The sequence below is a fragment of the Falco naumanni genome, unplaced genomic scaffold (genome assembly GCF_017639655.2).
Source record: "Falco naumanni isolate bFalNau1 unplaced genomic scaffold, bFalNau1.pat scaffold_281_arrow_pat_ctg1, whole genome shotgun sequence".
Taxonomy (NCBI): Eukaryota; Metazoa; Chordata; class Aves; order Falconiformes; family Falconidae; genus Falco; species Falco naumanni.
The window spans coordinates 1-25,594 of NW_024427424.1; the positions used below are offsets into that span (position 1 = coordinate 1).

Here is a 25,594-nt window from a genome sequence, read left to right on the forward strand (position 1 = left end):
CCCGTGGTGACAAGTTGGGGTGCCCCATGGTGGCAAAGGGGGGCGGGGCGTGGTGACAATGTGTGTGGGGGGCAGGGTGACAGTGTGGGGTGCCCCATGGTGACGATGTGGGGGGCCCCATGGTGGCAAAGCGTGGGGGGGCCGTGGTGACAAAGTGGGGTGCCCCCCGGTGACAACTTGGGGTGCCCCAGTGTGACAGAGCCGGGTGCCCCACAGACGACCCCCTGGGGGGCTCAGGGTGCCACCCCCCCCCGAGTCATTGTCCCCCAGCGCCGGGGTGGGAGGCGGGTGCCCGGATCCAGCTGTTGTGGCGGCGCCAACATCTGGCCCACAGCTGGGGGGGCCCTGGGGAGCTGCCCCCCCCCCCGCCCCCACCCCCCTTGTGCAACGCCCAACGGCTGCGGTGAGCGCCGGGGGGGGCTGGGGCTGCGCTGGGTGCTGCAGGGTGCTGGTGGGGCTGCACCCCTGGGTGTGCAAACGGGTGTGCAACGGGGTCTGCAAATGGGTGTGCAATAGGGTGCTGGCACCCCCTGAGTGTGCAACGGGGTGTGCAATGGGGTGCTGGCACCCCTGGGTGGGCGACAGGGTGCACAACTGGGTGCCAGCACCCCAGTGTCGTCGCTGGTGCCCCCCTGGGTGTGCAACAGGGTGTGCAACGGGGTGCTGGCACCCCCTGAGTGTGCAATGGGGTGTGCAGTGGGGTGTTGGCACCCACCTGAGTGTGCAATGGGGTCACAACGGGGTGCCGGCACCCCTGGGTGTGCAACAGGGTCATAACGGGGTGCTGGCACCCTCTGGGTGTGCAAATGGGTGTGCAACAGGGTGCCGGCACCCTGGGTGTGCAACGGGGTCACAATAGAGTGCGGGCACCCCCTGAGTGTGCAAATAGGTGTGCAACGGGGTGCTGGCACCCCTGGGTGTGCAAATAGGTGTGCAACGGGGTGCTGGCACCCCCTGAGTGTGCAATGGGGTGTGCAACGGGGTGCTGGCACCCACCTGAGTGTGCAACGGGGTCACAACGGGGTGCCGGCACCCCTGGGTGTGCAAATGGGTGTGCAACGGGGTGCCGGCACCCCTGGGTGTGCAACAGGGTCATAACGGGATGCTGGCACCCCTGGGTGTGCAAATGGGTGTGCAACGGGGTGCTGGCACCCCTGGGTGTGCAACAAGGTGCACAACTGTGCCGTCACTGGTGCCCCCCTGGGTATGCAACAGGGTGCTGGCACCCCCTGAGTGTGCAATGGGGTGTGCAACAAGGTGCTGGCACCCACCTGAGTGTGCAACGGGGAAACAACGGGGTGCTGGCACCCATGGGTGTGCAGCAGGGTCATAACGGGGTGCTGGCACCCCTGGGTGTGCAAATAGGTGTGCAACGGGGTGCTGGCACCCCTGGTTGGGCGTCAGGGTGCACAACTGGGTGCCAGCACCCCAGTGCCGTCGCTGGTGCCCCCCTGGGTGTGCAACAAGGTGCTGGCACCCACCTGAGTGTGCAACGGGGAAACAACGGGGTGCTGGCACCCCTGGGTGTGCAACAGGGTGTGCAATGGGTGCCGGCACCCCCTGAGTGTGCAACGGGGAAACAACGGGGTGCTGGCACCCCTGTGCCATTGCTGGCACCCACCTGGGTGTGCAAATGGGTGCACAACTGGGTGTGCAAATGGGTGTGCAAATGGGTGTGCAAATGGGCGTGCAAATGGGTGTGCAAATGGGTGTGCAGTGGGTGCCCCCAAACTGGGGGGGTCCCGGTGCCGCTTTGCTGAGGGGTGCCCAGCTCACGCCTCGCCACGCGTGACCGCCCTGCCGCACACGCGTGTGCCCGCGTGCGTGTGCCAGAGGGGGGTCACGGCGTGTGTGTGTGTGTGTGTGTGTGTGTGTGTGTGTGTGTGTGTGTGCCTGCGCCCCCCCAGCCCCCCCCGCGGGCCCGATCCTGCCCAGCACCATCTGCCCGCCGCCCCCGCGGCTCTAAAGCCGGCGCTAAGCCCAGCTCAGCACCCGCGGCCTGAGCCAATTTGCACCGCGGGGCCCGGGGGGGTGGGGGGATATTTGGGGAACTGGGGGGCTCGGTGGGACCCCCGCCCCCCCCATCCCCCGCCCCCCACCATCCCCTCCCCCCCCCCCCGCCCGCATCTGTGGCCGGGGGGGTCCCAGCCCCCTCCCACCTGCCCGCTGGGTGAGGGGCTGGGGCACACAGGGCCTGTTCCTGCCTGGGATCCCCCCAGATCCCCCCTGCTTGGGACCCCCAGAGCCTGATCCTGATCCTGCCTGGGATCCCCCCTGGATCCTCCCTGCCTGGGACCCCCAGATCCTGATCCTGCCTGGGATCCCCCCTGGATCCTCCCTGCCTGGGACCCCCCAGATCCTGATCCTGATCCTGCCTGGGATCCCCCCTGGATCCTCCCTGCCTGGGATCCCCCCTGGATCCTCCCTGCCTGGGACCCCCAGATCCTGATCCTGCCTGGGATCCCCCCTGGATCCTCCCTGCCTGGGACCCCCAGATCCTGATCCTGATCCTGCCTGGGATCCCCCCTGGATCCCCCCTGCCTGGGACCCCCAGATCCTGATCCTGCCTGGGATCCCCCCTGCCTGGAACCCCCAGATCCTGATCCTGCCTGGGATCCCCCCAGATCTTGATCCTGCCCGTGATCCCTCCCCCCTGCCCCTCTGGATACCCTGTGCCTGGGATCCCCAGATGCTGATCCTGCCCTGGACATCCCTGGATACTCAGGTCATGAGGGGGATCCCAGGGCAGGATCCCAGTGTGGGGGCTGGTTGTGGGGGCTGGGGGGATCCTGTTGCAGGATCCTGGGGCGGGATCCCAGGGTGGGATTTCATGGTGGCCCCAAAAGGGTCCTGGGGCAGGATCCCGGTGCAGGGTTCCCAGGGAGGGTCCTGGGGCAGGATCCTGACGTGGGTCCTGGTGAGGAGTCCCGGGGCAGGATCCTGACTGGTACCAGATCCCGGTATGGGCCCTGGGGCAGGATCCCAGTGCAGATCCCGATGTGGATCCCAGTGCAGGATCCCACTGTGGGTCCTGGGGCAAAATCCCAGGGGAGGATCCCGGGGCAGGATCCCAGTGCAGGGTGCTGGTTCAGGATCCCGGCCCAGGATCCTGAGACCGGTTCCCAGTGCAAGGTCCCGATTCGGGATCCCGGTTGGGGCTCCCGGGGCAGGATCCCGGTGCGATTCCCGGTTGGGGCTCCCGGGACAGGATCCCGGGGCCGGTCCCTGTTGGGGCTCCCGGGGCAGGATCCCGGTTCGATTCCCCGTTGGGGCTCCCGGGGCAGGATCCCGTTGGGGATTCCTGGTTGGGGCTCCCGGGACAGGATCCCGGGGCCGGTCCCTGTTGGGGCTCCCGGGGCAGGATCCCGGTGCGATTCCCGGTTGGGGCTCCCGGGGCAGGATCCCGGTTGGGGCTCCCGGGGCAGGATCCCGGTTGGGGATCCCGGGGCAGGATCCCGGTGCGATTCCCGGTTGGGGCTCCCGGGACAGGATCCCGGGGCCGGTCCCTGTTGGGGCTCCCCGGGCAGGATCCCGGGGCACGGTCCCGATGCAAGATCCCGGTGCGATTCCCGGTCCAGGCTCCCGGGGCGGTTCCCGGTTGGGACTCCCGGGGGTCCCCGCGCCCCCCGCCCCGCCCGCCCCCCCGGCGCAGGCTCCGCCCGGCGGCCGCCGCAGCGGGACCGGGGGCGGGCGGGGAACGGGAAGCGGCGGATGCTCCGCGGTGCCCGGTGCCTCGGCTGGGGGCGGCGGCTCCTCCCGGTACCGGGGACGGGGGGGAGGGCGAGGGGGGGGTCCCGGGGCGGGGGGAGCGAGGGGCCGTGCCCCGGCACCGGGCGCGGCTGCGCAAGGGCCCGGGCGGCGGCGGGAGGCAGCGCTCGGGGGGGGGGGGGCGGCGGGAGGGCACCGGGAGGGCACCGGGACCCCACCGGGGCAGCACCGGGACCCCGCCGGGAGGGCACGGCGACCACACCGGGGGGAAGCACCGGGGCGGCACCGGGGGGCGGCACCGGGAGGGCGCCGGGACCCCACCGGGAGGGCATCTGGACCCCACCGGGGGGCGGCAGCGGGGGGGCGGCACCGGGACCCAACCGGGAGGGCACGGGGACCCCCACCGGGGCGGCACCGGGACCCCACCGGGAGGGCTGCAGGTGCGGGGGGGCGCGGGGCTCCTTCCCCCCCCGCCCCCCCATCTCAGTCCAGCCCCGCACCCACCCGCTCCCCTCTGGGGTCCCGGTACCACCGGGGGAGGGGGGGGGGGGGGGGGGGGAAGGCCCTAACTGGGGGTCCCGTCCTTAACTTGGGGGGGGGGCGACGGTACCATCGGCTGTCCCCTCCCTGGGGGACGTGGTACCGGGTGCCCCATCGCTAACTGGGGAGGGGGACATGGGGGTACCGGGTGCCCCGTCCCTAACTGGGACACACACATGATGGTACTGGGTGCCCCATCCTAACTGGGCAGATGCAGAGACCCCTCCCAAATCGAGGGGGGACAACACGAGGTGCCCCCCACCCCCCTCAAGGTGGGGGTCACCACTGCCTCCCCACCCCCCCCTCCCCCCAAGCCGGTGCCGGGGGGTCCTGCCCACCCTAGGGAAGACACCCAGGCCTTCACCCCCCCGCACCCCCCATCCCCAATGGTGCCCCCCCCCCCCCCCTCCGTGGTCACCCCAGGGTGTCCCGTCCCGTCCCCCCCCCCAGGTCCTGGTCCCACTTCCTCGCCCACCACCAGGATTTCCTTTCTGAGTCATTTCTGCTCTGCCGGCGCGGGGGGGACCCTGGCTCTCACCCACCCAGCTGTGCCACCCAGCTGTGGTCACCCGAGGCACCCCGGCACCCTTCCCACCCCCATCTTTTCTCCCCCACCCCCCACCCCTGTAGGTCACCGTGGCCCCGGCATCATGTCCCGGCAGCGCTGAGGGTGGCGGGACGGGCGACGCGCGGGCGAGGAACCATGGGGAGCATCTACAAGGAATATTTTAACACGGAGAAGATCCGAGAACATTACAACTACACCAAGGAAGGTTCCGAAAGCCCCCCCAGCACCTCCCGTTGGGTGGTCTCCATCCTCATCATCGTCCTGTGCTGCTTCATCGTGCTGGAGAACCTGCTGGTCCTCATCTCCGTTTGCCGCAACAAGAAATTTCACTCGGCCATGTACATCTTCATCGGGAATTTGGCTTTTTCCGATCTTCTAGCCGGCTTGGCTTTCATGGCCAACATTTTATTCTCCGGAGCCGCCACCTTCAACCTGACGCCGGTGCAGTGGTTCGTACGGGAGGGCACGGCCTTCGCCACCTTGGCCGCCTCCGTCTTCAGCTTGTTGGCCATCGCCATCGAGCGCCACGTGGCCATCACCAAGGTCAAGGTCTACAGCAGCGACAAGAACTGCCGGATGGTGCTGCTCATCGGGGCTTGTTGGGTGATCGCGGCGGCCATCGGCAGCCTCCCCATCATGGGCTGGAACTGCATGAGCGACCTGCGGGATTGCTCCACCGTCCTCCCCCTCTACTCCAAACGCTACGTCCTCTTCGTCATCACCATCTTCACCCTCATCCTCCTCGCCATCGTCGGGCTCTACAGCCGCATCTACTGCATCGTGCGCTCCAGCCACGCCGAGATCGCCACCGCCCAGACCCTGGCCCTGCTCAAGACCGTCACCATCGTCCTGGGAGCCTTCATCATCTGTTGGCTGCCGGCCTTCATCATCCTCCTCATGGACGCTTCTTGCCCCGTCCGGGCGTGCCGGATCCTTTATAAAGCGAACTATTTTTTTGCCTTCGCCACCCTCAACTCTGCCGCCAACCCCATCATCTACACGCTGCGCAGCAAGGACATGCGCCGGGAATTCCTGCGGGTGCTATGCTGCTGCGGTGCTGGGCGCCGGGACCAGCCCCCCCGGCCGCTGCGGCTTCCCGCTCCGCACCTCCAGCTCGCTGGACCGCTGCACCCCAAAATACGAGTTACCCACCTCGCCCATCACCCGCGAGTGTACCACCTCCGTCTAGGGGGTCCCCACGGCCACCCCACGGCCGCCCCACGGCTGCCCCACTGCTGGGGTGGTGAGTGGGATCAAGGTGGGAATTTTTCCAGGTACGGATGGACAACTGCACCTTCATCTCGGGCATCCCCCCCCCTCCCCCCCCTTTCCCCCCCCCCCCCCCCCCCCGGGCATCCACCCCCCCCAGCATCCCTCCCGCTGGCATCCCCGGCGGCGATGCCGATGCTCCGGCCGGGATGACCGTGACCAGTGCACGCGTGCGCCGTCTTGCGTGTGCGCGAGCACGCGTGTTGCTCTTCCCACGCCCTGCCCGAGCCCTGGGGCCCCCGTGGGACCTGTCGGACGGGTCTTGGGGCCCCTCCCCCCCCCCCCCGGCACCCCCCTGGCGCCAGTGGCAAATCCTCTGCTCCCGGCTGCTCCCCGACACCGTGGGTGGCTCCGACCGCTGCTGCAGCCGGAGGAGTTTGGGGGGGTTTCCTGGGAAAGCCGGGCCTGGGGCGCTCGCCGTTGAGGGGGGTGGGGTGGGGAGGACGATGACACGGGGACACCCGTGTCCTCCCACCCTGCTCCGTGGTCCCGCCGCGTGCTGGCGCGCGGAGAAGGCGAGGGGGGGTCGTTGCGGCTGGCTCCGCCGGGGCTTTGCCTGGTCCCAGTGCCCCCCCCCACCCCCACCCCAGGAGCCCCCCCTCCATCCCCAGCGACCCCAACACAAGGGGCGATGGTTTTATTAAAACGGTGCTTCTCCACCTGCCTCCGCCTCCTTCCTGGGCTGGGGACCACCGGGCTCCCCCCTGATTTCTGGTGGGGAGGGGGCTGGGGGGGGCGGGGCACCCCACATTTGGCTGGATGGGGATGTTCAACGCTCGGCGGCTTTTAGAGACCCGGGAGCGCAGCCCAGCATCTTCCCTGCACCGAGAAGGGGGATGGGTGCTTTGCCCCGGCTTCGCGGTGCCAGCACCCATGGGTGGGGGTCTGGGGGTCCCAGGGCCCGGCTGGGGCTGGGTGCCGGCGCTTCCTCACCCCCGTCTCACACGGCTGCGGCCTCAACCGCAGCTGCTTCCCCACGGCGGCTGGCGATGTTTCGGGGAAACCCGGGGGGGGGGGGGGAAGCGAGGGGACACGTGGCTCCCCCCAGGACCCTGCGGACCCCCACTCGTGCTCTTACAGCCGCCCCAACCCCGGGCTTGGTTGTCCCGGGTGCCGGTTTGGGGTCGGTGTGGCGGTGCCGGCACCGAATTTTTTGGTGCCCTAATTTGGCCTCGTTTCCTCCCTTGGAGGGTGCAGAGGAAGCGAGGGGGGGGGGTGGGGGAGGGGGTTTCGTTTTCCCCCGCCGCCACCGTCGGGACGGGTCCCCATCCTGGCACCCCGCAGGCGCCCCGGCAATGACCCGTGGTGTTTCGGTCGCCCCCGCAGCGCCGGGGCCCGGCACCGATCCCCGGCCGCCTCCATGGACGATGGGGAGTGGGATGCGCCGCCGTTCGCCCATCGCCACGGTGGGGCTGTGTGGAACCGGGCCCCCCACCGGGTACCCCGGGCCCCCCACCGGGCCCTGGGCCCCCCACCCGGCCGGCAGAGCCCCACGGCTGGTGATGAATGGGGGAATCCCGCGGGAACTGCTGTGATTCATTACCAGACCAGGCGGGAGCTGCAGGGGCCCCGGCCGCTCTTTTGGGGCCACAAAAAGGGGGCTCGAGCTCCCCAGCAAGGGGCTGATCCGGTGGTCTCCTGGCTGCTGAGGCTGGGGGGGGAGCGGGGGTCTGGGTCCCACCCTGGGGGGTCACTGGGTGCTGGGGGGGTGTAGGGCAGCCCTGGGGCTGCACCTGGCCCCGTCCTGTCCCCCCCAGAGCTGCCATGGTATAGCCTGTCCCCTCTAACCCTGCCATTGTACAGCCCGTCCCCCCCCAACCCTGCCATGGTACAGCCTGTCTCCCCCCCAGGCCTCCCATGGTACAGCCTGTCCGTCCCCCCCCCCCCCCGAGCCCTGCCATGGTACAGTCTGTGTGTCGTGTCGGTCCCCCCCCCCCAGCCCTGTTATGGTACAGCCTGTGTCCCCCCCCCCCCGCCATGGTACAGCCTGTCGTCCCGTCCAGTCGTGTCCCCCCCCCCCCCCCCCCCGCCAATCTCCACTGTGCTACCCCGTCTGTCCCCCGGTGGTACAGCCCACACCCCCATCCCAGCAGTGGTACAGCCCATCCCCCCCTTTCCCACAGTGGTACAGCCCATACCCGCTGTGCTAGGGCCTGCCCCACCCCCCATCCCTGCGGTGCTCTGACCCGTGTCCCTCCAGCCCTCAGTGGTACATCCCCCTATCCCCCCCCCCACCTCGCAGTGGTACGTCCTCCCTGTCGTCCCCCCCACCCCGCAATGGTACGTGCCTCCACCTCACCCCCGGCCCCGCAGTGATACGTCTCCCCTGTCCCTCCCCTGCCCCGCAATGGTACGTCTTTCCGCCTCCCCCCCTCCCCCCGCCCCCAAAGTGGTACATCCCCCCGCCCCGCAGTGGTACGTCCCCCTGTCCCCCCCTCGCCCCGCAGTGGTACGTCCCCCCGTCCCCCCTCGCCCTGCAGTGGTACGTCCCCCCGTGCCCCCCCGCAGTGGTACGTTCCCCTGTGTCTGTCCCCCCTCCCCGCAGTCGTACGTTCCCCTGTTCCCCCCCCCCCCCCCCCCCGGCCCCGCAGCGTTACGTCGCCCCCCGCCCCGCAGTGGTACGTCCCCCGGCCCCCCTCCCCCCGCCCCGCAGTGGTACGTGCCCCCGTGTCCCCCCAGCCCCGCAGTGGTACGTCCCCCCGTCCCCCCCCGCCCCGCAGTGGTCCGCTCCCCCCCGGGGCGGCCCCTCCCGCCGGCCGGGCCCCTCCGTGCGGCGCCCGCCCGTGCCGCCCCGCTCCGCCGCCCCCGGACAGGTACCGCCCCGCGCCCGGCCCGCGGCCCCTCGGCCGGGGGGTCCCCTCTCTGCCCGCCCCCCGCAGGCGCCTCCTCACACCCCCCCCACACCCCCCCCCGGGCTCCGGCCCGCAATGGTCTGTCCTGCCCCCCTCCCCCGCCGCAGTGGTCTCGCCCCGCCCCCCCCGCCCCCGCTGCCATGGTCTGGCCCGGCGCCGCCCCGCCCCCGCCGCTGGTTTCCGCGCGAATCCGCCGCCCGGCCCCGCCGCTCCCGCCGCCGCCGCCCCGATGCCGGCCCGGGCCGCGCCGCTGCCCCCGGCCCCGCTGCCCGCCGAGCTGCGCCGACGGTGAGTCCCCGGCACCCCCGGCCCCCCGCCGGGGCGCCCCCCGGCCCGGCCTGGCACCCCCCCGCCCCCACGCTCCGCGGCACCCCCCGGCCCGGAGCGGCCCTGGCACTCCGCGGCCCCGCCACCCCCCCAGGCCCTGACGCCCCCCCGGCCCGGCCCTGGCGCCCCCCGGCCCGCCTCCCCCCCCCCAGGCCCTGACGCCCCCCGGCCCTGGCACTGACAACCCCCAGCCCCCCCCCCTCCGGCCTTGGCACCCCCCGGCCCGGAGCAGCATTGACACCCCCCAGCCCCCCCGCCCCGGCCTTGGCACCCCCCAGCCCTGCCCACCCCCCCCCGCCCCCACCCCCCCCCCAGCCCTGGTACCCCCGGCCGGGCCCTGACACCCCCCAGCCCCCACCCCCCGGCCCCGGCACCCCTTGGCCAGGACACTGACACCCCCAGCCCCCCCGCGTCTTCTGCCCCCTCCCCCCTTCCCCCCCTCCAGCCCTGGCACCCCCCGGCTCTGACACCCCTTGACGGGGCCTTGACACGCCCCCCGGCCCGGCCCTGACACCCCCTGGCCGGGCCCTGCCCCCCCCCCCCCAGCCCTGCCCCCTCCCCCCAGGCCAGGCCCCCCTTGCCCGGGCCCTGCCCCACCCCCCCCCCAGCCCTGACACCCCTTGGCCGGGCACTGACACCCCCCAGCCCCCCCGTTCCGTCCCTGACACCCCCCAGCCCAGCCCTGGCACCCCTTGGCCGGGCACTGACACCCCCGCCCCCCCCCTCCCCTGGCACCCCCTGCACTGCACTGGCCCCCTTGGCTGGCCCTGACACCCCCCAGCACTGACCCCCCCTGTGACTGCCCTGAGCCCCCCCAGGCATCGCACAGACCCCCCAGCGCTCCCTGACCCCCCCATGCAATGCCCTGACCCCCCCCCCACTGCCCTGACCCCCCCTGCAGCGTGCTGAGCCCCCCAGCCCTGCACTCCCCTGACCCGCCCCCCCCCCACTGCCCTGAGCCCCCCCAGGCATCACACAGACCCCCCAGCACTCCTTGACACCCCCCCCCCCCCATGCAGTGCTCTGAGCCCCCCAGCCCTGCACTGCCCTGAGCCCCCCCCCCACTGCCCTGAGCCCCCCAGGCATCACACAGACCCCCCAGCACTCCTTGACCCCCCCATGCAATGCCCTGACTCCCCCTCCCCATTGCCCTGAGCCCCCCCAGGCATCGCACAGACCCCCCAGCTCTCCTTGACCCCCCCCCCACTGCCCTGACCCCCCCAGGCATCACACAGACCCCCCAGCTCTCCTGGACCCCCCCGTGCAATGCCCTGAGCCCCCCAGCCCTGCACTGCCCTGAGCCCCCCCCAGGCATCGCACAGACCCCCCCAGCTCTCCTTGACCCCCCCCCCCCCCCCTGCCCTGAGCCCCCCCAGGCATCACACAGACCCCCCAGCACTCCTTGACCCCCCCATGCAGTGCTCTGAGCCCCCCCATCACATAGCCCCCCGCCCCCCATACTCACACCGCCCCCCCAGCATCGCGCTCCGTAGCCCCCCTGCCCCTTGGCGAGCCCCACCACGGCTCAGCACTGCACCGGGGGTCCCCGCAGCCCCCTCTGCCCCCAGCTGATGGGGGGGGGGGCTCCCTCGGGGGTGGGGGGGGCCACCAGGGTGTTGCTGCCCCACAGCTCGGCCCCACGTGGCGGTGGGGGCGCCTGGCCTTGCCCCCCGCGTGGCTTTGTCCCCACGCTGCCGCTCGGGGCAGGGACCGAAGGTGCAACAAGCCACTTGGGGGGGGGCGGGGCACGACCCTCAGTAGCCCCCCATCTTTTCGGGGGGGTGGTGTGGGGGGGGGCACAAATCCCTGCCTGGAGGGGGTGGGGGGGAGTGGGGCGCGGTGGGGAGATTGGGTTGGGGGTCTTGAGCCATCCCCCGCCTGGCTCCGGAGGGCTCCGGCACCATCCCCATGTCCCCTCCACCCCACCTCCAGGGAGGGGGGGAACACGCACGGAAGGTTGGGGGGACACACACACACGCACGGAAGGTTGGGGGGGGGGGGGGACACATGCACGGAAGGTTTGGGGCACACATGGAAAGTTTGGGGGGGGGGGGACGACATGCACGGAAGGTTTGGGGGGGACATGCACGGAAGGTTTGGGTCGCACACGGAAGGTTTGGGGGGGGGACGACACGCACGGAAGGTTTGGGGGGGGGACACGCACAGAAGGTTTGGGGCGCACATGGAAGGTTTGGGGGGGGGGCACGGAAGGTTTGGCGTTTCCTGCACCGTCCTCCCCGCCGGCTATTGTCCCTTCCGCCTGCCTCCCGGCATCCCCTGGCCAGCGGGAAGGGGGGGGGCCCCCCCCACTCCCCCCCACTCCCCCCCACTCCCCCCCACTTCCCCCCACTTCCCCCCCCCGCTGCGCTCAAGCCATTCTCCGGTTTGGCTCCCCCCTTCTGCTGCGGCACAGCCCCCCTGCGCCCCGACTTTTTCCCGGTTGCCGGGGGTCTCCGGCTGCGTGGCCATCCTCAAAGCCAGGTGCCAGATGGGTTTTATCCCCCCTGTCCCCCCCCCTTTTTTTTTTTTTTTTTTTTTTTAGCGGGGTGGGTGGCGTTGGGGGACCCCTTCCCCCCTTAGCTCCGGTTTTAGCTCCGGTTTGAAGGAACTGGCGGCGGCGTGAGGGTAGGAAACCAAAAAAAAAACCCCGAGCGGCCGGAGGTGAGACGGGAACCAACGTACCGGCAGCACCGGCGAGGTCCCATCCCGTGGTGGCCCGGGGGACCGGTGGCCGCGTGGCCCCGCTCTGGCAGCTGGGCTCCCCGTTTCGGTTGGGAGAGCCACGGTGAATTGGGGGGTGAGGGGGGTGGGGGAGCTCCGGTGTTTCCCCCTCACCGTGGGGCTGGGGGCTGTCCCCGCCGCCCAGGGGTAGCGCCAGCCGCTTCCCCCCCACCCTCGGCCGCCGCTTTGTGCCACCGTGACACGTGGCTTCTCCTCCCGCTGGCTTTTTTGCCGGGGTGGGGTACGGGTGGGCAACGAGCCTCCGCCATTATCCTGTGTGTGTGTGTGTGGGGGGGGGTCCCTTGGGCTCCGGCGTCCTGCTAGCAGCCCCCCCCCCTTATTCCCTGCCTGGAAGCTGAGCATCCCCCTTGCTCCGTGCCGTGGCCTGCGCCGCTCCTTCGCCAGGTGCCACTTCTAGAGCCGTCAAAGCGACTGGGGGGGCCGTCCCGGTTGCCCCCCCCCCCCCCCCCCCCAACATCGTAACCTCGTCGGTGGAGCACGGTGAAACCCCCAACTCTCTTCTTTTTCCAGGCTGCAGGACTTGGAGAGGGATGAAGACAGCCTGAGCGAGAAGGTGAGTGGCTCCGGATCCTCGGGAGCCGCGTTTCCGTCCACGCTTCGCTCCGGTTTGGGCGCCGCCGTCATCCCATGTCGTCACCGCCGGTCCCGCACCGGGTGCTGCCGTCAGGCTGGGGATGCTCCGGCTCGCAGCGGTGGGAGCCGGCAGGGCGCCGGAGCCGGCTCCTGGATGCCCGGATAACTCTGCGATTCAGCGGTGCTGCCCAGCCGTCACCAGGATGGGATGCGGGGGGTGGGGTGGGTGGTCCAGCGCCCCACGGCGTGGGGCAGGGGGGGGACGGTGTGGCGGGCTGGCCGAGTGAGACCCCGCCGTGTCTCCCTTGCTGGCCCAGCTCCCTGGACCCGGTGAGGTCGTAGTCCCGGTGTCGGCGCTGTCCGTTGTCATATGGAACCCACCGTCACCTCCTATCGGGAGGGTCCTCGCGAGCTGGGTGAGCGGCGCCCGCATTCGGAGCCACCGGCGGTTCGGCTCAGCCTGACCGCCTACGGAGACGCCGCTCCACCGAGCCCCGCGGGGAACGTCACCGCCGCCCGCCCCACGCCGTCCCCTCCGTCCCCGCAGGAGTGCGTCAAGGAGAAGCTGAGCCTCATCCATGGCTTCCTCCAAGCCGACGTCCAGAACCAGTTGAGCGAACTGGAAGCCAAACTCCGCTGCAAAGAGCTCTCGGAGGTGAGACGCCCCCAACCCCCCAGGTTTTTTGGTGGCTTTGGGGTTGTGGCGGCGCCGTGGCCGGGTGGTTTAACCGCTGCTCTCCCCTCCCAGGAGAGGTACCTGGCCAAGGTGAAGGCCCTGCTGCACCAAGAGCTGGCGGTGGAGAATGGGGCCGCGGCGCCGCTGTTGCAGGCATCCAATGGCTGCGCCAAAAACGGCGCCTACGGGAGCGACGAGGACTCGGAGCGAGCCGGGCCCGACGGGGAAGAAGACAGCGCGATGGAGATGGAGGAAGCAGTGGAGGAAGCAGCCACCTCTTCCTCCTCCTCTTTATCGGTCCCCACGCCGCGGGCGCGCAAGGCCAGGAGGAGCCGCTCCAACGGGGAGAGTAAAAGTAATGGCGGCGCCGGGGGCGACTTGGTTTTCCGTTCTCTTTCCCGACAGATTTAAATGAATTAATTGAGTGCTATTAATTACCAACTGGGAGCACAACGGTTCCCGGAGGGATTGAGTGCAGAGTTCCACCCCCCACCGGCCCCAGGAACGGTTTTGGCGTCTCCTTGCTTTGTCCCACCAGGATGCTGGGGTGCCCGGAGAAGGGGTGCTGTCACCCACGGTGGTCCCAGCCCTGTGGGGTGTTGGGTGGGGGAAGGGCAGCGGGTCCCCATCGTTAACGCGCCCCTTCGTCCTCTCCCTAACAGAGTCTCCCGCCAGTTCCCGCGTCACTCGGAGCTCTGGCCGGCAGCCGACCATCCTGAGCATGTTCTCCAAAGGGTCAGTCTGGTGGCAGGGCTGGGACCTCTGCCTCCTTTTACCGCGTGTCCCCCCCCGGGGAGCCTTCACCCTCTTCTTCCTCTCTGCCACCCGGGGCTTCCAAAAGTCGCGATTCTCAACGGGACTGGCCGGGAGAGCCCCAGATCCTCGTGCCGTTGGCTCCTCGGCTTCATCCGTTGCGTTTACAAACCGTTAGGTCCAACAAACGGAAATCGGAGGAGGTGAACGGGGAGGTGAAGCAGGAGGCCATGAATGTGGAGAAGGAGGAAGAGGAGCTGGAGGACAAGGTGTGTGCCGGCACCGGTGGCAGCTGAGGGCTTTGCCGGCGGCTTTGCCGGGCCGCCGCGGCGCTGGGGTTGGGTGCGCTGTCTCGGAGGGCGTCGCGCTCTCCAACCTCCCCTCACGCCCCTTCGTTTCTCCCTCAAGGAGCAAGATGAGAAGAGGATTAAAATCGAAACCAAAGAAGGGTGAGGAGGAGGAGGAGGAAGGCCCCGCGTTGGGCCTGGGGCTGTTTCCCTCCGCCGTGGCCTCGGTGAGACGGGGAGGACGACGATGTTACGCCGCTGTCTTCATCCCTTTGTACCTTTTTACACCCAGGTCAGAGATAAAAGATGAAATTACTCAGGTTAAGACTACGACACCTGCTAAAGTAAGTTCGTTTTCCTCCATCTCAGCGTTTTAGGGTGATTTTTTTTATTTTCATTTTTTTTAAATTTTTTAGCTCTTTTAAAGGGCTGGGCTAAGGGAAAGATAAAGCCGTTTCCAGCCCACCCAGCTTCCCAACCTCACTGGGGCGGGGGGGGGGGATGGTTTTGGGGAGCTGCTTTCAATGCCGGGGCAGCGGCCGCTGTTGTGCTTTACAAACCCTCGTTTGTGCTAACGAACGGGACCGTGGGGGGAGGGAGAAGCTGACGCAGCCTCCCTCGTCTTGCAGACCACCCCTCCCAAGTGCGTCGACTGCAGGCAGTACCTCGATGATCCCGACCTCAAATTCTTCCAAGGGGATCCTGATGATGCCGTAAGGGATTTAACGCTCCTTCTCCGGGCGGGGGGAGAGCTGTGGCGCTAACGGGAATGCTCCTTCAACAACGTCTTCTCTCCTCGGTGTAGCTGGAGGAGCCAGAAATGCTGACGGACGAGCGTTTGTCCCTCTTCGACGCCAACGAAGATGGCTTTGAGAGCTACGAGGACCTGCCGCAGCACAAAGTCACCTCTTTTAGGTGAGGGGGGGGGGGGGGCGGGCGGAAAGCAGGCGATTCAAAACCTGCTACATTGACAAACCTCCCGGGATAAGGCGTCGAGCTCCCATCTCCGTCCTTCGCCAGCGTCTACGACAAGCGAGGTCACTTGTGCCCCTTTGACACCGGCTTGATCGAGAGGAACATCGAGTTGTATTTCAGCGGTGCCGTGAAGCCCATCTACGACGATAACCCTTGTCTGGACGGTGAGTCGGGCGCGGAGGAGCCTCGGGGGCCGCAGGGCCGGGGCGGTTTGTCACCTTACATCTTGCCTTGACGCCCTGCGCAAAACGAAGGCGGGTCCGGGTGGCGTTTTGGCATCCTGCAGCCGCTCGGGGCTTGGGTGTTTTTGGGTGCTGAAGGCTGAAATCGAGGTTTTCTTGCTTTCAGGTGGGGTGAGAGCCAAGAAGTTGGGACCCATAAACGCCTGGTGGATTACGGGGTTCGATGGAGGGGAGAAGGCTCTGATCGGCTTCACCACAGGTGAGTGAGCGAGGATGGGGGGGCGTTGGGCTCGGGGAGCACGTCTGACTTGGGATCGCAGTCTCCATCATGTATCCGGCTGGTGAAGGAACTTTATTTGGGTTCGTGGACTTTGCTGCTGCCGGGAACCGGCCCCAACAAGCCCAGGGCGAGGTGGAGGACCGTGCCGAAGCGTGGCTCTGGGTTTATTTAGCACAGCGGCGCCTAAACGCGTATAAAACCGCTTGCTGAGCTCGCAGCTGCTTGGCAGCGCCCTGCGTGAGGCTGTCGGAGCTGGGGCAAGCGAGGCCGGGTCAGGGTCTCTCTCGGAGGGAGTCTTCTCTTTGCTCTTGACCTCTCGGCCCCGTTGCGGGGCTCTGTTGCTTTCTTACTCCACTCCCCAGGCTTTTTGGACAGGTTTGTGTTGAGAAAGGTCTTGGAGGAACGCCCAGTCCCGGCCAGCCCTTGGCTCCGTGTCCCAGCTGGCTTCCCCCCCTCCCCCCCCGTAGTTTATTTGGGGGAAGCAGCTGATTTTTGGGGGCTTTAAAAGCTTTCTCCCTTCACCGTTATTGCAAGGAACCCTGGTGATATCAGAGGACTTAACTCTCCTGCGCATCAGCAAATGGAGTTTGTAGTGAGAAAAAAAAAAAAAACCAAACTCAAACCCTGGATTATCTTTGTTTTCTAATTAGGGAACAGCAAAAAGAGAAGGCTAGCGCACGGATAGCGCACCCCACCTTGCGTCCCCCCTCCCCCCTCGCTTTGGTGGCGATAGCTGAGTGACCGTGGGTCCTGGCTCGTGGTAGAGCATCCCTGCAGACTTACGTCTCGGTGCTGTAGCGGCGTGGATGGGCTGGTCTTCCTCCCGGCAGGACTCGCTCATCCTGAAATCCCGCTCAATTTCCCGGTATTTTAACTACCCGCAGCCTTCGCGGATTACATCCTGATGGAGCCCAGTGAGGAGTACGCCCCCATATTCGCCCTCATGCAAGAGAAGATCTACATGAGTAAAATCGTCGTCGAGTTCCTGCAGAACAACCGCGACGTCAGCTACGAGGATCTGCTCAACAAAATCGAGGTGAAAATCCCAACGGCGGTGGCATCCCCGGGGGTGGGCGTCGCTCCGGCACCCTTTCCCTAACCAACCCCTCCTCGCAGACCACCGTACCTCCCGCGGGGCTGAACTTCAACCGCTTCACAGAGGACTCGCTCCTGCGACATGCCCAGTTTGTGGTGGAGCAGGTGGAAAGCTACGACGAAGCCGGCGACAGCGACGAACCCCCCGTCCTCATCACGCCCTGCATGAGGGACTTGATCAAGTTGGCTGGAGTCACCTTGGGGAAGAGGTGAGCCCAGTGGCCCCGTGTAGACACGCTTTTTGGGGGGCACTTGGCTTCGGTGCATCCCAGGAGGAGCCCGGCGGGTTGGTTCCCATCGGCTTTGCGCGGGGGATCCTGCCAGGAAAAGCTTTTGGCTTGTTCCCAGCTGGGATGACCTGAGGATTTATGCTCAGTAGCATGAGCAGCACTGGGAAACTGGAGTAGAAATCCTCCCCAAACTGGAAAAAACTCTCAGCCTAGTGCTTCCCCGAGCGAGGAAAGGCGCTGGGTTGGGTCCCCGGAGCCTGGCTTTGCTCCCTGCCCCACTGTAGCATCCTTTCGGGACCCTGTGCCAGCCACAGCGCGTTCCTGGGTGCCTGTCAGGGGATCCTGTCAGGGAATCCTGCCGTGGTCCTGGCCTCTTGGGTGCCCTGGGGAGAGCTCTGTTCCCTGGGGATCCTCCTTGGGTGCCAGGCTGTTCCTTGTGGCTGTAGCTGTCAGCGATCCGAGGCAGGGAGTCGCCTCTCACCGCTGTCCCCTTGGTCACAGGCGAGCTGTCAGGCGGCAGGCCATCCGGCACCCCACCAAAATAGACAAGGACAAAGGTCCCACCAAAGCTACCACCACCAAGCTGGTGTACCTCATCTTCGACACCTTCTTCTCGGAGCAGATCGAGAAGGACGAGAAGGAAGATGACAAGGAGAACGCCATGAAGCGCCGGCGCTGTGGCGTCTGCGAGGTAATGGGGGAGGGTGGGGTGGGGGTGCTGAAGTGACCCGATCCCCTTGCCGTCCCTTCCATCCCAGATGAATTGCCCGCTCTGGGGTCGCTCCTTTGGGGTAGGGGAGCTGTTTCCAGAAGCCACGGAGCTTCCCGCTGTCTGAGGGATTTCCACTGTCCCTTCTCCCTGCTCCAGGTCTGCCAGCAGCCCGAGTGCGGGAAGTGCAAAGCTTGCCAGAACATGGTGAAGTTCGGGGGCAGCGGCCGGAGCAAGCAGGCTTGTTTGCAGAGGAGGTGCGTCTCACCCGGGCAGCGATGTCTCCTACCAAAATCCTCTCCGCATCCGGAGAGAGGGGACGTGGTCTCTGCCCCCTGCCCTGCTGCAATGCCGGTCCCTGTGTCCCCAGGTGTCCCAACCTGGCCGTCCGGGAAGCTGATGAAGACGAAGAGGTAGATGACAACATCCCCGAGATGCCCTCGCCCAAGAAGATGCTGCAGGGCAGGAAGAAGAAGCAGAACAAGAGCCGTATCTCCTGGGTGGGGGAGCCCGTCAAGGTGAGGCTGGGCAGGACCCCGCTGGGGTGGGTGCTTGGGCTGCGTCGCTCGCCCGCGTGGGGGGTTTTAACGGGGTTCTCCGCTGTCCCGCCGCTTCTGCAGAGCGATGGGAAGAAGGACTACTACCAGAGGGTCTGCATCGACTCGGAGACCCTGGAGGTGGGAGACTGTGTCTCTGTCAGTCCCGACGATCCCACCAAGCCCCTCTACCTCGCCAGGTCGGTGCCGTGGTGCTGAAGGGGCTGAATTTCTGTCTCCTGTTGGGGGTGGACGTGCGTGGGAACAGCTGACCTTCCCAATTAGAGAACGCTAATTGCGTGGCTGTGCTGCTGTCTGGGGGCTCTCCGGCTCTGGCGAGGCTCAGAGCAGCTTTTTTGGTGCCTCGTAACCCTGGCTCCTTCCCCCTCAGGGTGACAGCCATGTGGGAGGACAGCAGTGGCCAAATGTTCCACGCGCACTGGTTCTGCCCGGGCTCGGACACCGTCCTGGGGGCCACCTCCGACCCCCTGGAGCTCTTCTTGGTGGACGAGTGCGAGGACATGCAGCTCTCCTACATCCATGGCAAAGTCAAAGTGATCTACAAGGCGCCCTCGGAGAACTGGTCCATGGAGGTGGGTGACAGCCCTGCAAACCTTGGCGCTGGCCCGGAGCTGGCGCGGTGTGAGCGGCGTCACCGATCCCTGTGAACACCTCTCTCCTAGCAGGGCGGGCTGGACATGGAGATCAAGATGGTGGAAGACGACGGGAGAACTTATTTTTATCAGATGTGGTACGACCAGGAGTACGCTCGATTCGAGTCCCCGCCGAAAACTCAGCCCACGGAAGACAACAAATACAAGTGAGCGCGTGCGGGGCAGAGGTGCTCGGGGTCTGCTTTGCCCAAAATGGGTGGCCGGAGCTTCTTGGCTTTGGCAGGGTCCCCATCCCCGCGTTCCGTCCCCATTCCCGCAGGTTCTGCATGAGCTGCACGCGCCTGGACGAGGTAAGGCACAAGGAGATACCCAAAGTGGCCGAGCCCTTGGAGGAAGGGGATGGGAAGATGTTCTACGCCATGGCCACCAAGAACGGAGTGCAGTACAGGGTGGGAGATGGTGTCTACCTCCTGCCAGAAGCTTTTTCCTTCAGGTTGGTGCTCGCAGGGAGGCGGTTTACTCGCTTCTCAGGGTGCTATTTGGTCCAGCTTTTGGTAGCAGAGGACGTAGTCTGCGGGTGGTGAATCCCACCCGTAAACAAAGCACCCCATCGCCCTTATTTCCAAAAGCTTAGCTTAAAAATCAAGGTGCTTCTGACCCCAATTTCTCCTCCCGTCGTTAAACCGAGCGACTTCTCCCTGCTCAGACAACCCCGATTGCTGAGCTGCTGTATTTTGGCAGAGGACTCGGAATCCTTTTGCGTGTTACTTTTTCTTCCAAAAGAGCGAGCCTGGGTAGATGAAAGGTGAAACAAGACCCTGCCTGCTGCCTGTAATTACCGGAGGAAAAATGGCAAATTTTTGGGAAGAGGGCCGGGGCAGCGACATGTAGGGCACCCCAGATTGCAGCCAGGCACGGTTATGGGATGGTCTGGCTGTAAAACGCTTGCGCTGTGGAGCGGGAGGTTCGGTGCCGGCGCTGCCGTGGTGGCTCGGTGCCCACCTTCCGTCGAGGAGGAAGCAGGCAGGCTAGGCAGCGCTGGGGGAGGATGCTCTGTGCTGTTAGGGTATTTTTTTTGGGGGGGGAAAGAGATACCCCAACTTCCTTTTCTCTCCGTCTCCCCAGCATGAAACCTGCCAGCCCAGCCAAGCGCCCCAAAAAGGAGGCGGTGGATGAGGAGCTGCACCCGGAGCACTACCGCAAGTACTCGGAGTACATCAAGGGCAGCAACCTGGATGCTCCCGACCCTTACCGCGTGGGCCGCATCAAAGAGATCTTCTGTAACATCCGCAGCAACGGCAAACCCAACGAGGCTGACATCAAGCTGCACATCTGGAAGTTTTACAGGTGAGCGGCGCTGCTGGGGTCTGTGGGGGTGCACAGCCCTCCCCCCACCCCCGAAGTGGGCTGCAGGGCCGGCCTGAGAGCGCAGGTGCTGGGAAAAGCTCTGCGCCGTCAGCTCGAGGTCGCGTCGGAGCCAGGCGCCTTGAGCCACCGCGGTGTGGGCGCTGCTCGAAGGGGCTCACCGCGGCACTTTGGGCTCAGCCCCCGGTGCTGTACCACACTGCCAGCGCCATCCCAGGGCGTGGGTGTTTACCCAGACATTTGCAGGCTCTTAGTCATCCCCCCCCCCCCCCGCCCCCCACCGCGGAGGGATGTGTGTGAAGAGCCTTGGCAGCGGGAGAGGAACGTGCTGATGCTCGGGACGGCGTGTTTCGAGCATAACAGCTCCTCGCTTTAGCGCTCTCTGCCTTTAAATTCACTTACCAGCTCTGGTGGTGGTTCCCCCTCCCTTTAAGAAGACCCCCCCCTCAAAAAAACTCCCGTTAGTGTGAAAGAAAACATCCCTTTGGTGCTGTGCCCGGGCCGTGCCAGTGAACATGTGCAGCTGGAGGAAAAAAACCCTCCTCTCTCTGGGGAGACGGAGCGGTGTGAGTGCCAGAGGCCGGACGGCAGTGAGGATCTCGCTGAAAACGTTTCCTCGTGGTGTTTTTTTTGTTGTTTTTTTTTCCCCCCGCCTTGCAGACCCGAAAACACGCACAAATCCATGAAAGCCAGCTACCACGCGGACATCAACCTCCTGTACTGGAGCGACGAGGAGACGACGGTCGATTTCCGTGCGGTGCAGGGCCGTTGCACGGTGGTGTACGGGGAGGATCTGACGGAGAGCATTCAGGACTACTCCGCCGGCGGGCTTGACCGCTTCTACTTCTTGGAGGTGAGGGACCCGGCGCTCGACGGGTCTGGCTGTGTCTCTCTGGGTGCTGAGCCCCCAGAGGGGCTGAGCAGAACAGGTGTTGGCACGGGCTGTCCTGCTGCCCCGCGTGTGTCTTGCCACAGAGGGGGTGTTGTGCAGAGCGAGGATTGGAGCTGGGTGAAACCTCCTGGGGACTTGACTCTCAGATAGAAAGGAAGCTTTAATCTGGGTCACCGGCTGGAGCAGCTGCTCCCCGTGGAGCTGAGGGGCTAAATTTGGCCCCTCAGGTGGCCACCCCGGCTCTGGGAGGTGACTGAGAGGGAGGTGACAGGCCCCCACGCTGCGCCTGTGTCCTGCCCTTTGGTTTCACAGCTCCCGTGGGGTCTTGGCAATGCCTCGGTCGTTCCTGATCTAGAAAAATTCTTCACGTTCCAGTGTCCTGAACTTTTTCTCTTTCCCCAGGCTTACAACGCAAAAACCAAGAGCTTTGAAGATCCTCCCAACCACGCTCGGAGCTCTGGCAATAAAGGGAAGGGGAAGGGGAAAGGGAAAGGTAAGTCTGCTCAAGGGGGAGAGGTCTTGGGCGGGTGAACCGGTTTGTGTTTGCCGTTAAGCGCTGCCGAGCGGAGATAAGACCTGCCGCGCCGACCAGATGTGTCTGCGCTCTCCTCCTTGCTCCGACGCTCTGGCAGGATGCAGCGATGTGGTCTGCAGCTCTGTTTTTTTATTTTTTATTATTTTTTTTTTTGAAGGCACCTAATAATTTCAAAAATAAACCTCGTGGCGAGAGCACCTGGTCCCTGAGAGATCTCAAAGCTTTTTCTCTCGCCGACCCTCTGCCAGGGGCTGGTTGCTCCGTAGCATAGGGCTTTGTACCCTTCTCCCGGCGCGGGGAGATGCCCTGTTGTGTTATCGCTGCGCCCCGCTGACCTTGAAGCTCTGCCTGTGCCCACGGGCTGCTGGCTGCAAAGGGATGGCGGGGGGGGAAAGAAGAGAGGCTTCCAAGGGCAAGGGGGCGGATTCTGGCAGCAGCAGTGAAACGCTTAAGGGGCTGAAAGGTGCTTGAAGCTGATGTTTGGAGTGTTGCGGAGGAGAGGGAGAAGAATTTGCCTTGTAAGCACTGAGAGGAGGAAATGACTTTGCTTTTTGATGTGAGTGGGGCTCTGTTTGCAGGCAAAGGCAAAGGGAAGTCGTCGGTGAGCTGTGAGCAGGCCGAGCAGGAGCCGGCTGAGCTGAAGCTCCCCAAGCTGCGGACCTTGGATGTCTTCTCCGGCTGCGGAGGGCTGTCTGAGGGCTTCCACCAGGCAGGTGAGCGGCAGAGCGGGGACAGCGGTGGGGTGACGAGCTTGCCCGCTCGGCTCCTGCGAGCTGACAGTTGGGTTTGGCATGTGCCGGGAGCAGGGAGGGCGAGCCAGCGCTCTGCTCCTCCGCACAGGCTCAAGATCCTCCGCTTTGTCTCTCCCCAGGCGTGTCGGAGACGCTCTGGGCCATCGAGATGTGGGAGCCGGCCGCCCAGGCTTTCCGACTGAACAATCCCGGCACTACCGTCTTCACGGAGGATTGCAACGTCCTGCTGAAGCTGGTCATGTCTGGCGAGAAAACCAACTCGCTGGGGCAGAAGCTGCCGCAGAAGGGGGACGTGGAGATGCTGTGCGGTGGTCCCCCGTGCCAGGGCTTCAGCGGCATGAACCGCTTCAACTCCCGCACCTACTCCAAGTTCAAGAACTCCCTGGTGGTCTCCTTCCTCAGGTGAGCAGGGGAGGTGGCGAGGAGCTGTGTTGGGGTGCGGACCCCGCGCTCAGCCATTGCTCCCGTGTCTCTTTTCCCTCCTCGCAGCTACTGCGACTACTACAGACCGCGGTTTTTCCTTCTGGAGAACGTCAGGAACTTTGTGTCCTTCAAGCGTTCCATGGTGCTGAAGCTCACCTTGCGCTGCCTTGTCCGCATGGGTTACCAGTGCACCTTCGGGGTCCTACAGGTAGGGTGGGTGCGTGACCCCGAGGTGATTAAGCGGGGTGAAAACCCTTCTCCTCTCACCTGGCTCTGCCGTGGTCCATCCCTTGTGCAGGAACAGCTGGCTGCGTTGCTTCTTGGCTTCTCTGGGTGGTTTGAGGGGATATTCCCAGCTCTTTGAGGGCACAAACTGGACAGGGATGCTCCAGCCCTTTCAGGAGTTGTCCCTTCCTTCCCAGGCTGGCCAGTACGGCGTGGCCCAGACGCGGCGGAGAGCCATCGTCCTTGCCGCGGCTCCCGGCGAGAAGCTGCCCATGTTCCCTGAGCCTTTGCATGTCTTTGCGCCTCGTGCCTGTCAGCTGAGCGTCGTGGTGGATGACAAGAAGTTTGTTAGCAATATCACCCGGTGAGCCTTTGCTGCCGTGCCGGGGCTGGTGAGGGTGAGGTTTCGGCTACTCACGGCTCCCTCCTTCCTCCCAGGACGTATTCCGGCCCCTTCCGCACCATCACCGTGCGGGACACCATGTCCGACCTGCCGGAGATCAGGAACGGTGCCTCCGCCTTGGAGATCTCCTACAATGGCGAGCCCCAGTCCTGGTTCCAGCGGCAGATCCGGGGCTCTCAGTATCAGCCCATCCTCAGGGACCATATCTGCAAGGTGTGGATGCCGGGGTCTCAATGGGGGCCAGGCTGCCTTCTCCCCAGAGAGGACTGGGGCTCCTGGGGGTGACCGGTGTCCCTCTGTGTCCCCTGCCCTGCTGACGGTGACGGTGGGCTTGTCGTTGGTAGGACATGAGCGCCCTGGTTGCAGCCCGGATGAGACACATCCCCTTGGCCCCCGGTTCTGATTGGCGTGACCTGCCTAACATCGAGGTGCGGCTCTCAGACGGCACGACCACGCGCAAGCTGCGGTATACGCACCACGAGAAGAAAAATGGCCGCAGCAGCTCCGGGGCGCTGCGGGGGGTCTGCTCCTGTGCCGAAGGTGGGTGATGGCTCCCTAAAAACACGCGTGGCTGGGCTGCAGCAGCTCCGGGGCGCTGTGGGGGGTCTGCTCCTGTGCCGAAGGTGGGTGATGGCTCCCTAAAAACACACGTGGCTGGGCTGCAGCAGCTCTGGGGCGCTGCGGGGGGTCTGCTCCTGTGCCGAAGGTGGGTGATGGCTCCTTAAAAACACCTGTGGTCGCCTGTTCAGCCCTTTCCTCACCTTCTCCGTCTCCCCAGGCAAGCCCTGTGACCCTGCGGACCGACAATTCAACACCCTCATTCCCTGGTGCCTGCCGCATACAGGCAACCGGCACAACCACTGGGCCGGGCTCTACGGCCGCCTGGAGTGGGACGGCTTCTTCAGCACCACCGTCACCAACCCTGAGCCCATGGGCAAGCAGGTGGGTGCTGCCGTATCCGTCCCCTTTGGTGGGAAGGGTTGGAGTCGCCGGCGGCCACGCCAAATGACCACTACGGTCACGACTCTTGGATTCTTTTTATTTGCTGCTGTAGGGTCGGGTGCTGCACCCGGAGCAGCACCGGGTGGTGAGCGTGAGGGAATGCGCCCGCTCCCAGGGCTTCCCCGATACTTACCGCCTCTTTGGAAACATCCTCGACAAGCACAGACAGGTGAGTGCCGGCGGCTCGTTGGTGGTGAACCCCCCTCGCCGGCGGCATCCCTGTGGTGGAGCTGGCGCCCAGCGTAACCCTCCTTCTGTCGCAGGTTGGTAACGCAGTGCCTCCTCCTCTAGCCAAAGCCATCGGGCTGGAGATCAAGTCGTGCGTGTTGGCAAAGCTGAGGGAAGACACAGCGGGTAAGTGGTGTCGCACCGGGAGCTGCCGCCAGCCCCTTCCTCTCATCCCCAGCCTCAGCCCCCCCCCCTTGGGGGATCCTGCTTTCGGGCTGAGGGGGCTGCAGCCCCCATCCCATCCTGTCCCCCTGGGGTGGGGTACGGCAGCGTCACCCCCTCCTCTCTCCCCAGAAACCAGCGCCCTGGAGAAGATGGAGACCATGGAAATGGCCAACTGAGGCGCAGCCTCTCCGCCAGCACCAGGACTCCCAAACATGCACTGATTTATTTTAAACCCTTTTTATTTGTTTGGGGTTTTGTTTTTTTTTGTTTTTGTTTTTTTTTTTTTGTTCGTTTTTTGTTTTGTTTTCAATTTCCCGGTCTGCGGGGACCTGCCCCAGCCTGTCCCCCTGGCCCTGCTCGTGTCTGTCTCCGCCGCTGTCTGTGATGGTCAAACTCTACTACCAACCCCGGGCCCCTCCCCCACCCTCGGCCGAGCCCTGTGGGACCCCCTGGTCCCGGCCGAGCCCTGTGGGACCCTCAGGTCCCAGCCCTGCCCTGGGGCCCTGCTCCCTGTTTTTATGCCGCATTGTATTGAAAATAATCGGCCGCTTTGTATAAGTGGGAATTGATACTTTATGTAGTTTTTATATGTTGTAATATTTCTTCAAATAAATCTCTCCTATAAATTATACCCCCCTGCTTCCCACCTCCTCCTTCCTCCGGGCCTAACCTAGGCCTCGGCCTCGCG

The 25,594-nt window shown here is 65.8% G+C and overlaps 2 protein-coding genes across 7 annotated transcripts; both read left to right on the top strand.

Moving 5' to 3' along the window:
• The first annotated feature begins 2,431 nt into the window (after window positions 1–2,431).
• S1PR2 (sphingosine-1-phosphate receptor 2) lies at window positions 2,432–6,114 on the top strand. Its single transcript, XM_040581436.1, is given in 3 exon segments — window positions 2,432–3,759; window positions 4,879–5,883; window positions 5,885–6,114. Coding segments are annotated over 3 exon segments (1,923 nt in total). The 5' UTR covers window positions 2,432–2,962; the 3' UTR covers window positions 6,006–6,114.
• A 3,052-nt stretch (window positions 6,115–9,166) lies between these two features.
• DNMT1 (DNA methyltransferase 1) lies at window positions 9,167–25,537 on the top strand. 6 transcript variants are annotated; one of them, XM_040581431.1, is made up of 34 exons: window positions 9,167–9,225; window positions 12,517–12,559; window positions 13,127–13,234; window positions 13,328–13,610; window positions 13,918–13,990; window positions 14,187–14,277; window positions 14,417–14,457; window positions 14,588–14,639; window positions 14,925–15,008; window positions 15,101–15,210; window positions 15,316–15,434; window positions 15,619–15,711; window positions 16,617–16,768; window positions 16,849–17,036; window positions 17,559–17,748; window positions 17,926–18,023; window positions 18,137–18,284; window positions 18,387–18,502; window positions 18,694–18,895; window positions 18,986–19,122; window positions 19,236–19,409; window positions 20,042–20,263; window positions 20,942–21,134; window positions 21,576–21,666; window positions 22,287–22,421; window positions 22,580–22,862; window positions 22,950–23,091; window positions 23,306–23,472; window positions 23,547–23,724; window positions 23,856–24,051; window positions 24,290–24,453; window positions 24,566–24,682; window positions 24,777–24,867; window positions 25,012–25,537. In XM_040581431.1, the coding sequence occupies exons 1-34, from the start codon at window positions 9,167–9,169 to the stop codon at window positions 25,080–25,082; spliced, it is 4,611 nt and encodes a 1,536-aa protein (XP_040437365.1). In that variant the 3' UTR covers window positions 25,083–25,537. The 6 variants fall into 6 exon arrangements, 5 of the variants coding, with proteins under 5 accessions (XP_040437365.1, XP_040437367.1, XP_040437369.1 ...); XM_040581433.1 differs by having other exon boundaries at window positions 25,036–25,537; XM_040581435.1 differs by having other exon boundaries at window positions 24,805–24,867.
• Window positions 25,538–25,594: the final 57 nt, after the last annotated feature.